Here is an 11,421-nt window from a genome sequence, read left to right on the forward strand (position 1 = left end):
GAACAGAAAACCAAACACCGCATGTTCTCACTCATAGGTGGGAACTGAACAATGAGATCACTTGGACACAGGAAGGGGAACATCACACACCGGGGCCTATTGTGGGGAGGGGGGAGGGGGCAGGGATAGCATTAGGAGATATACCTAATGTAAATGACAAGTTAATGGGTACAGCACACCAACATGGCACATGTACACATATGTAACAAACCTGCACGTTGTACACATGTACCCTAGAACTTAAAGTATAATTAAAAAAAAAAAAAGAAAACATCCTAAAAAAAAGAAAGACGGAAGAAATATGCTGGGAGTTCAAAAATAATGTTAAGCTAGCACTTGAAGTATCTGTCCTTATACTTCCTGACATCTATTAAAGCTTCCGAGTTAAATACCTTCAATATGCATCTGAGAGATTGAACGGCAAAAAAAAAAGTTAGGGTAAGTTTTTTGGGGGGGTGTGGAAGGCCAAATGTTTATTCTAAAGTTTCAACAAATTTGCTGTATTGTGCGTAGCTGCATGAAGATCTGAGACAGATGACCATTTACATCCACAAACTAATTGTGTGGCTTGAAGAAAATTACCTAACATCCCTAAATCTCATTTCATCTTCTGTAAAATGATCTTACAGAACTCATATGTAGATTACAGTAGATAATACATAAAAAGCAATTACACAGTGCCTGGTAAGGAGTAAGAACTCAATTAATGGTAACTTATGATTATTACTCTAGGCAGATCTTCTGAAAAGCTACCTTTGACTACATTTCTCAAACTCTCTCCCCACACCAAGTGGAGGTATAAAATATAAAGAAACAGTGATTTGGGAGGGTTCAACTAAAGTAGATGTAGCTATAGGAAAAAGGAGATAACTAATAAATCACAGAATGTGTGAAAACTGCATAAGCAACCTTTAAAAAATAAATGTAGGCCAAGTATGGTGGCTCATGCCTGTAAGCCCAGTACTTTGAAAGGCCAATATGGGAGGATCCCTTTAGCCCAGGAATTTGAGACCAGCCTGGGGGCAACATAATGAGATCTCATTTCTAAAAGAAATTTCAAAAATTGGCTGGGTGTTGGGTGCACAGCTGTAGTCCCAGCTACTCTGGAGGCTGAGGTGGGAGGATCTCTTGAGCGCGGAAGTCCAGGCTATAGTGAACCATGATTGCACCACTGCACTCCAGCCTGGGTAACAGAGCAAGATCCTGTCTCAGAAAAAGAAAATTGTGGTAAAATACACAAAGCATAAAATTTAACGTCTTAACCATTTTGAAATATATGGTACAGTAATGTTAAGTATATTTCCATTGATGATCAACTGTTTCCATCGTTGCCCAACTAATCCCCTGGACTTTTTCATCTTGCAGAACTGAAACTCTATAACCATTAAACGACTTCTCCATTTCCTTCCAACATCAGTGCCTCCTGGGAACCAACATTCTAGTTTCTTTTTCCATGAATGTGACTATTCTGGATACCTCATATTACTGGATTTATACAGTCTTTTTGTGACTCGCTTATTTCACTTAGCATAATGTCATAATGTCAACATTGAGGCTCATCCATGTTGTGGCATGTGTCAGAACTTCCTTTCTTTCTAAGTCTGGATAATGTTTTGTTGTGTGTATATACCACGTTTAGTGTATCCATTCATTGAGTGAATGCTGGGTGCTTTCAGCCCTTGCCTATTGTGATTAACGCTGCTAGGAATGTGGGTGTTCAAATGTGTCTTCAAGACCCTGCTTTTATTTCTTTTGTATATATACCAAGAGCTGGAATTGCTGGATCATATGGTAATTCTATGTTTACTATTTTAAGAAAATACAATACTGTTTTCCATACCAGCTGCACCATTTTACGTTCTCATCATTAGTGTACAAGGGTTCCAATTTCTGACATCATAGCCAAAGCTTATTACTATGGTAATTTTAAAAATAGTAGCCATCCTTATTGAAGTGATATGTCATTGTGGTTTTATTTTGCATTTCCTTAGTGCTTAGTGGTATTGAACATCTTTCCATATGCTTATTTGCCGTTTGTGTATCTTCTTTGGATAAATGTCTATTTAAGTCTCTTACCCATTTTTCAATCAGGTGATTTGGTTTTGCTGCTGTAGTTGTTAATGAGGTAAGATTTTAAAAAGTGATTGTGTGTGTGTGTCTGTGTGTGTTTATACATGTGTGCACTTCTCTTTTAAATAAAATCTCATGTTGTGTGCTTTTAGATCCAGGAAAGATTTAAATGGTTAGTGTTTGTTTTCAGTGCCAGTCATTGCAACATTAATTTAGAAAAAGCCAAAAAGTTCGTCATTCAGATTTTGTTTTTTATGTATAATGAATTTTACCTAAACATGAATGTATATTTAAATTCAGACATAATATTATTCCGTATCTTAATTATTTCACACATATTCCTCTACATCAATAAATATACAATTGCATCATAATTTGAATGGGTAAAGAGGTATCCATTCATTCATTCAACAAACCTACACTGGAAGTTTACTATATCACTGGGCTATGTCTTATGGATACAGTGATGAGCAAGACACACATAATCTCTACTTTTATGAAACTTTCCATTGTCTAGAAAACAAATCTATTATGGAAGTATCAGTGTGTTGAATATCTGTCCCTAAACACTAGTCAGGCTTTACCAGATATCATGACATGTAGATTCTTCTACAAATATCCTGCATTAGTAGAACAGCAAACTAACACTAGGGTTATTTGAATCCAGCATATCGTCTCTGATAGGCATCCCCAATGTGTGGGAATAAGATGCTGTGGCATCTTGGATTTTTGCCAATCAAGTTAGGAGGAGCCTTAGAATCCTCCTAGTGCACTAAAACCATTTAACTATGCTTGAAGGAGCTTCACTTTATCATTTTATCCTTTTAGCTTCATGCTATTTGTAAAGTAAGCATTTTTATTAGAGATTTTTACTTGTTTTTGTTTACTGGTTTCAAATAGGAAGGGAACTTTGGAGACTACAAATGGAATAGAAGAACTACAAATAACTAAAATGTCATGGAAACTAGGAGCTGGCATGTCTGTGGGATCCCCAGTTAATAGTACCCTTTCTTTCACTTTAGATTCTGAGAAAATTGAGAAACAGTTATCAACTCCAGTCTTGTTGGAAGTTAAGTTACAAAATGTAACTGGCTGGGAGAATCAAATGAGCATGCTAATGAAGCCCTACAATTAGACCATCTTCTCTTCAACAACACTGGATGGAAAGACTTTCCCCTTGCTTTTACACTAAAGAGTATTTTGATATATTGGCAGTGCGGTGCAATAGGAAAACGATGACACAGCAGGACTTAAGAGGACTTGGGTCTAGGGCTGGCTTTAGCATAACTAGATGCAGTACACAAGGAAGACACTTATTGCTGTATCTCAGTGCCACCATCTACAGGTGGGAACAATTGGTAATAGAATAGAGTAAGTGGAGATAATAATAAAGTCAAATCAGTCGTCCTTCAGTATCCTCAGGAGATTGGTTTTAGGACCCCCATAAATATCACAATCCAAATATGCTCATGTCCCTTATTTAAAATGGTGTAGTATTTGCATATAACCTATGCACATCCTCCTGTATACCTTAAATCATCTCTAGATTACTTGTAATACTTAGTACAATGCCTACCACCATTTCATGCACATGAATTCAATGTAGTACTCACATGAGGCAAATTCAAGTTTTGCTTTTTGGAACTTTGTAAAATTTATTTTCTGAATATTTTTGAATCGCAGTGGTTGAATTCACAAAGGCAGAACCCATGAATATTGAGGGCTGACTGTATATAGACGTAACCTCTGTCAGTACTTATTTTACCAGTTATTTATCGAACAACTTATTTGTATCATGAGAGAAGTAATTAGGATGAGTAAATTGCCATGCAGGTCACTTAGGGTAGCTATGTGGTACAGGAATCTATAGCAGGGAGGTGATTTGGAGTTAACTGGAGCTGAGTTTGAGGTCTGATTTGATGCTTAATGTGTAACGTTGGGTTCACTATTTGAAGACTTTAATCCTCAAAACTCTTTTCTACGTTACGTAAAATCTACTTTATAGGGGTGAAGATTTAATAAGATGATGTATGTGAAATGCTCATCACAATGCCCAGAAGACAGATCATGCTCTATGAATGTTAGCTAACCTTCTTCTTTGCAAGATGGAAGAACTGAAATGCTTATACGCAGAAAAAAGGAACAATTACATTTTAATTGGAGCAAAAAAACAAGGTAAAATTGAATGTTGATTTATACAGAGAGGAACTATTGAAGGGTACTTCTTGGACTGCTACAGATCCTCTCTGTCCTCAATCAGGAAAAGTTGGCTACCCATTATAGAGACAAGAAATCTGTCTCCAAGTGCTTGCTATGCCCTTTGGATTCCTTATCCAGAATTAAGAGACAAAGAATAATGTTAATTATAACATTTATTCCCAATAATGTCTCATAATTTATTCACAGACAGTAAGTAAAACATTTCGGAATACTCTTTTCAGGGACCTTTTCACTTCCTTGTTCCTTAAGGAATAGATTAACGAGTTCAGCATGGGTGAGACAATATTATTTAATATTTGCACCATGGCACCAAGCAAGGGGTTGGGTGTGGACTTCAGATAGACGATGATTACAGGTCCATAGGCACAGAGGATTGCAAAGAGGTGAGCGCTGCAGGTGGAGAAGGCTTTCTGCCTGCCCTCTGCTGAACGGATTCTCAATATGGCAATCCCAATGCGAGTGTAGCAGACACAGACACTGATCAAAAGTGTTAAAGCCAGAAAGCCAACATTTATGGAACCCACCCTCTGGGCCAGGTCACTGTCAGTACAGGCCAGGGGTAAAACAGCAGGAATGTCACAGAAGAGGTAGTCCACCTGATTGGAGCCACAGTAGGACAACTGAAAGGTAAAGGAGGTCAGAATGGTGGCGTGAAGACAACCCACCAACCCAGCTACCACGACCAGGCTGACACAGACTCCAGGCTTCATGATGAGCATATACCTCAGTGGGTGACGTATGGCAACAAAGCGATCATAGGACATTACAGAATAGAGGCAGCCTTCAGCAGAACCCAATAAGTGATAGAAGTAGAGCTGTGAAGCACATCCCTTGTAAGAAATGACTGGGTTCTGGCCAGAGAGATACAATAGCATCTTGGGACATGTTACGGATGGGAACAATATGTCAAAAATAGACAGGAGTCGCAAGAAGAAATACATAGACGTGTGAAGGGTAGAGGAAGAAACAATTGCTACAAGGATGAGTAAGTTTCCAAGTAGGGTGAAGAGGTAGATGAATGAGAAGACAGCACAGAGTACAACCTCCAGTCCCTCTGTCTGAGGTATTCCCCGTAGAATGAACTCATTCAGCAATGTGTGATTCCTCATGTTCAAGGAAGGGTAGTCTGGGTTTTCACAAAATATGTGAAAATATGAATGTGGAGGCAGATTGGGATAAATACAATACCAATACATTCATTGGCACCAATTTTTGTTTAAACATTAAGTTGATGTTGAAATTAAGAATTAGAGATTCTTCCGCAGACATTTAGGGATTAGTAAAGCATGCATATTCCTTCATATCTTGAGATATATTTGTTTGCGATTATAGACAGCAAACAAAATGAAACATTAATATGGTGAAATGTTGGATGGGCTAAGAGAACAGAGAACATAATTAATGTCCGCAACTAATGATACAATAATGAATGCCCTAAAAAGACCAACTCGTAAGTCAGATCCTCCTGATTCCTCTTCACAGTATTTCTACAGTTACTCGAAGATGTGATCAGATGCCCTAATTATTCACCAAAAGTCAGTTTTGTCATTGACATATCTAATAAGAATGATGGACTGAGATACAATGCAATGAGCATTAAGATTTGGATTGTGTTAATATCATTCTAATTACAGATAAACTTTTTAGTTTTTTAGTTTTGGCACATTCTTATTTGGAAATATTCATTTGTCTGAAAAGACACTAACAGTGACTAATTTTGTTGTTACTCTGGGGTTTTAAATTGCTTAGAGATTAGCAGCTGAGATGTATTATCATATCCTAGTTTTAGGTTTGAGTGAAGTCACATCATATATAAAGATGCAGATATTAAATATTTCATCTTTGCTAACAATTGGAATTTTTGAATCCTTAGAATAATGAAACTAAAATATTTCAATTCTGAAGCTTTTTGTGTGTTTTGTCTTTTAAAATTTTTTTATTATTTTGTTGTGTAAGAGCACTTAACATGAGAAGTACTCTCTTACCAGATTTTCAGTATAGAATACAATACAATATTATTATTAACAATATAGGGACAATATTGTACAACAGATCTCTAGACTCGTCATGCATTACTAAAACTTTAGAGCCATTGATTAGTAACTCTCCATTTCCCTCTCTTCCCTGCCCATGACAAACATCATTTTGCTCACTGCTTCTATGAATTTGACTGTTTTATTTTAACGGAAAGAGGTAACTGTATATGCTGAGAACATGTAACTGCCGCTAGGGTATGACAATGCTTGAATATAAAGGCTCTTGTGAATCATTCAAGAAGGATATTTTCATTTCCAGTTTTTACTTTTTTGATGTATTTATTTTTGATACTCCCAAATATGAAAACTAATAATTGCCCTTATTTCCACTTACAATTCCTGGTCAATTTCTCTGATTCTCTTTATAAGTAATAGTTATTGATTGATAATTTTAGCCTCTAAAAATATGGAAGTGGTAAGATAGATGAATATAATCCACATATACACAGGAAATACTGAAGGAATGTAGTTCAGGTTCTGTTAGACTGTTAGATCCCTGAAAGTAGTGGCTATAATTTGTCATTGAATCTGCAGCACGTACCATAGTACTTCTGAATAGCTGGAATTTAAATATTTGTTAGAGGAATGAATGAATGAAAAGTTGGAAATGAATTTATGGATATTATCTGACTGTGAGTTCTATGAAGAGACCATGTTTATTCTTGCTCATCATTGTATCACTAGGATTTAAGAAATAGCAGCATCCAACAAGTGTGTTTATTTCGATCAACTTTTTAAATTCTCTAGAATTATTCCTTTGGTCCTTCAACTATTTTAAGTCTTTTTTCTTAACCCCAGCCAACAATGGTTGTAGTCAGCCTACTTTAGGCTTCAGATACCATGCCTAGTAAAAGGAATTTAGATATTCATTGAAATGTAGAGTACCCAATTGCTGAGCTAGGAGAGATAGGATGAGCTTTGAATATCTTCAAAATTGCTGTAACTCATAATTACCTCTCGCTGGAGGAGAGTTAAGGAAGGCAAGTGGACCTTTCTGAAGAGAAAGAAAAGAACAAAATTATGATTAGTGGAAAGTTCTGTCACAGCAACAACTAAAGAATGTGAAAAGGAATTATTGTAAAAAATATCTTACATAGGACAAAATTATTCACACAATCTTAGGTACCAGATTTAGATCATATGTCTTAGAGCATGTGATAATCAAATCTGGAAAAGTGTTATCACAAGATCTTAATGAAATTGATGTACTCTATTACTGTCTTAAGGCATCAAGTCTATAGAGATTCTGTTTATTGTATTGAGTTCTTTGAATTTTGGGGTCCTTTGGGGTTTCTTGTTGGGGGAAAGCTACTATTCTTCATTCTCCCCAGTATCCCAACTCCCCACCCCAGGATCCTTTCGTCTGCTTTCTCTAGGGGATCATCTGGACCTGAAATGAGTTTGTATGTTTGCCTTAGTTGTTAAAGAACAAGTGCATGGCCACTGGGTGGCCTCCAAGATCCGGATTAGTCATCTCTTCACATAGGTATCTTGGGAGGTTTCTGAACAATTTCAGTTAGGCTTAATGAACAGAGGGCAAATAGAGTTAACTGCTGTGTAGTTATTTTAACATATTCCTAGAAAAAGAGGTTTAATAACTCAGTACAGAAAAGTGGAGTGTACTATGTGACTTTTAAACTAAGAAAATGTAGGGGATAAATGGCAAAAGTAGTTAGATGTTGGAAATCAAGATCCAGTGAATGGGAAAATATTGCCAAAATGTGGGATGTTTTTATATTGTGCTTGGTATATAGTGAGTATCCACTAATGTTTGTTTTTGACGAACTGAGATAATACTTACCTCACACAATTGTGTAAGGATTACATATGATGATATTCCTAACATAACCTTGAAAAAGATAGAGAATTCTATTGTTCTCTGCTTGGATGAGAGGAGCCAATAAGGGAAGACAAGATTTTAAGCCTGGCAGATTTTGTTTAACATCTAGGCTCTTACTTACTAATTCTGTGACTCTGCCGTGCCTTCAATTTGCTTATCTTTAAAATAAGGATAGTATTACATTCTATGACAAATGATGACATGAACTCAGAGTAGTTAAATTGCTTTCTCATGATTATACAACTATTAAGTACTAGAGGTAGGAATTAAGCCCCAGACTGAATCTGAAGCTCACAGACTCAATTCTGTGACAGAGTCAAGTTGATCCTGATAAATTAGAACCTGGTTTCTTGTTTTCTCTACAATTTTCTGAACCTCTGGATGAGCAACGTATGTTCTTTACAAGCCCTCATAGATTTTTAGACCCTTGAGCTGCATCCTGCCTATCTCCTTTGGCATTTGTCTATGCTTTGGGTTTGTCAGGAGCATATTTGCTTCTAATCAATGAAAATTGCTCCTCTTAAGCAATGGTCACCATTATCCAAGAAATTTCTGACAAACAACTAAGTGATTTGTGATGACCCAGCTTTATTCCTGTCTGTAATTAATGTAATTTGACATACTATGTAAAATAATTAGCACTGGTTTCAAGTAGGAACTCAATATATAGTACTATACATATTTGTAAATCCACCCTACCTATCCATTCATTTATAAGTTTCTGCTGAGCCCAGGTTGTATGTGATATCTTCAAACATGAAATTTCCAAGTTATCAGTGATCTTATGAAAATTATACCTATTATAATTGTTATCACCAATATGTAATAAATGCTTATAAGATTTGTGCACATGTCTGAGCATTTGTTATTTGATCTTTTGAAATCCATTCTCCAATATCGATAGTAGATTGCAATTACAAGGCCTAAGCGTATATTCAACCACTGGAATTCATATGTATTTATAAATTAATCAAATAACTTCATGCATTTTAAAAACTTATTTTCTTAAAGGTTTACAATTTTAAGAGCACATAAAGGGCTCAGGTTTGATAAGAACAGCAGGAAGTTTTAGATGAATTGCTATGGAAACATCAGAGGAGAGACAACAAGCAGAACCGTACACTTAAAACTCTCCGTGATGATAAAGATATAGAACATCGAAGAAAGAGAATAACAGAAATGAGACAATGAGCAAAACAGTTTATTGAAAGCCTGTTCTGAACCAGAACAGAGTGTCATAGAGTGCTAAGAACTCTATGACAGCCTTTTTATTTCAGGAAGGGAAATGGCTCTCAGAAGAAGTAAAGAAAAATAAATAGCAAACTATGATAAACATAATCAACACACACCAGCATAATTCAGGACACATGTGTTACAGTGGTGGGAGCTAAAGTAAATTGGATATTGTTCTCATAATATACAGATTTCTATTTCCATTATAAGCAAATGTGCTTTTCATATTCCGAAGAAGACAGTTTCCTTAAAAGCCTACTTTTTAATTAATCATAATCAAATGTATTAGGGTAGGATAAGGACCCAAAGAGCTGTAATAAACCATGGAGAAATTCATTACTTTATCCTGTAAAATTCTGTGATGATACGGTGACTTGCTCTATGAGAGTGTCAGGGACTCAGGATCTTTCTATCTTGTTGCTTCTCCAGTTTTAGGGGAAATACTCTAGGCTTTATGGTCTAGTCTTTATGGTTCAAGCTGGCTCAGGATATACCTGCATTCACACCAGTGAGCAGGAAGAGAGTAAAGTGAATGGGAGGCCATCCTCTTTTCTTTGAAAGGGCATGACATGGTGTTGCAATTATTTCTTGTACCCTATTGGCCAGAGCTTAGTTACAAGGCCATACCAGCTTTAAGGGAGGCTGGGCAATGTTTTCATTCTGAATGGTCATAGACATTGTGAAACTTGGGGTCCCTATTAGTATAAAGAAGGTGAGAATCAATCTTGAGGAATGCCTGGCAACACTAAGGCACAAGGACAGACTTTTAAGTGAAGATACCTCATCTATGTTGGTTTAATTGTGTATATTGTGCTCGGTTACGGGAATTTTCACATAGTTGTCTTTTCAACAACCAGCATCTTCTGTGTGTTTCCTGATTCAGTGCCCTCTAACCATGCTGCATGCCTGGTCTGTGGCAGACTTTTAGTGCTAAGCTCTAAGCCCAGCAGGATCAGATGATGAACTCTGCCCACATTTCCAGCTCCTCCCTTTTGTTGCTCAGATGTTTCAGTCAATGGAAAGAAGGCACAGTCACAAGGAACAATACCAGACATGATTTCTCTCCAGAGAAAAGGATAATTTCCTCTCATAATTAGTTCAGTACATCTAAAAAACATGGTTGTAGGGCCCAGTACTGATAAAATAGAATTTGTGCTTATGTTATGCTTTACTGTATGTGCATATATTACATGCGTGTAACTGTATATACATGTGTGGTGTACATACATACACATATATACATCTATGCATGCACATGCATGTATATAAATGCGGGTGTGTGTATATATATATATATATAACTTTTATGGCCACTAAGATTCATTAGATCTCAAAAAAAGCAATCAGTGGAGGTATGTCATTATCCCCATGTTTCAGATGAGAGAACAAATAACTTGGGGAGAGTAACATATCCACAAAAAATACACCACAGACACCAAAATGAAGCTGTGTTTTCCATATGTATCATGTATTCTTTCCCTATAGATTCTCTACAGCAATATGACACTTTAATTCCCAGATTTAATAGAATGTTTTGAAATAAAGAAGTCATGGGGACCTTGATAACTTCTAATGTGCTTTAGCCAGGTAAATGAGCATAGACATTCTCAGTTACTTACATTGTTAACCCAAACATTTGGTTTCAGGATCCCATAAGTGACCCATGACAGGAAGACTAGGGATTCCCTGGCTAGAGCTTCTCTCATTAGAGCAGATGTGTGTGCCTTGCACTATCTCCTTATCTTTCCCCGTGCTGTAGGGAAGGTGCAACTTGGGGAAAAATTACTCACATTAGAGATAAGGTGTCAAGGATATAATGTCCATAAAGCTTTGATTAACAGGGCCCAGGGCACAGTTAAGCCCTTGGCAATTAAGCTTTTACAGAAATATGCAGTTTTTCATGTCATTGTTGATGTTGTTCCTGTTGCAGCATTTTCCCTTTCTCTCTTTGCCGGTTCTCTGATTGTTCCTTAGCAAAGAGCAAATAAAAAAAGCAAACGTTCCAAACTCGAAGACTTTTCC

The 11,421-nt window shown here is 36.6% G+C and overlaps 1 protein-coding gene across 1 annotated transcript; it reads right to left on the reverse strand.

Moving 5' to 3' along the window:
• Nucleotides 1-4,466: 4,466 nt before the first annotated feature.
• On the reverse strand, nucleotides 4,467-5,399 carry LOC105555013 (olfactory receptor 148-like). The gene has a single exon (XM_012001702.1). The coding sequence runs from the start codon at nucleotides 5,397-5,399 to the stop codon at nucleotides 4,467-4,469; it is 933 nt and encodes a 310-aa protein (XP_011857092.1).
• Between the last annotated feature and the right edge of the window lie 6,022 nt (nucleotides 5,400-11,421).

Source organism: Mandrillus leucophaeus, unplaced genomic scaffold, assembly GCF_000951045.1.
Source record: "Mandrillus leucophaeus isolate KB7577 unplaced genomic scaffold, Mleu.le_1.0 Scaffold669, whole genome shotgun sequence".
Taxonomy (NCBI): domain Eukaryota; kingdom Metazoa; phylum Chordata; class Mammalia; order Primates; family Cercopithecidae; genus Mandrillus; species Mandrillus leucophaeus.

Coding starts and splice junctions, on each gene's coding strand:
- LOC105555013 (XM_012001702.1), bottom strand. CDS start 5,399: ATGAGGAATCACACATTGCTGAATGAGTTCATTCTACGGGGAATACCT.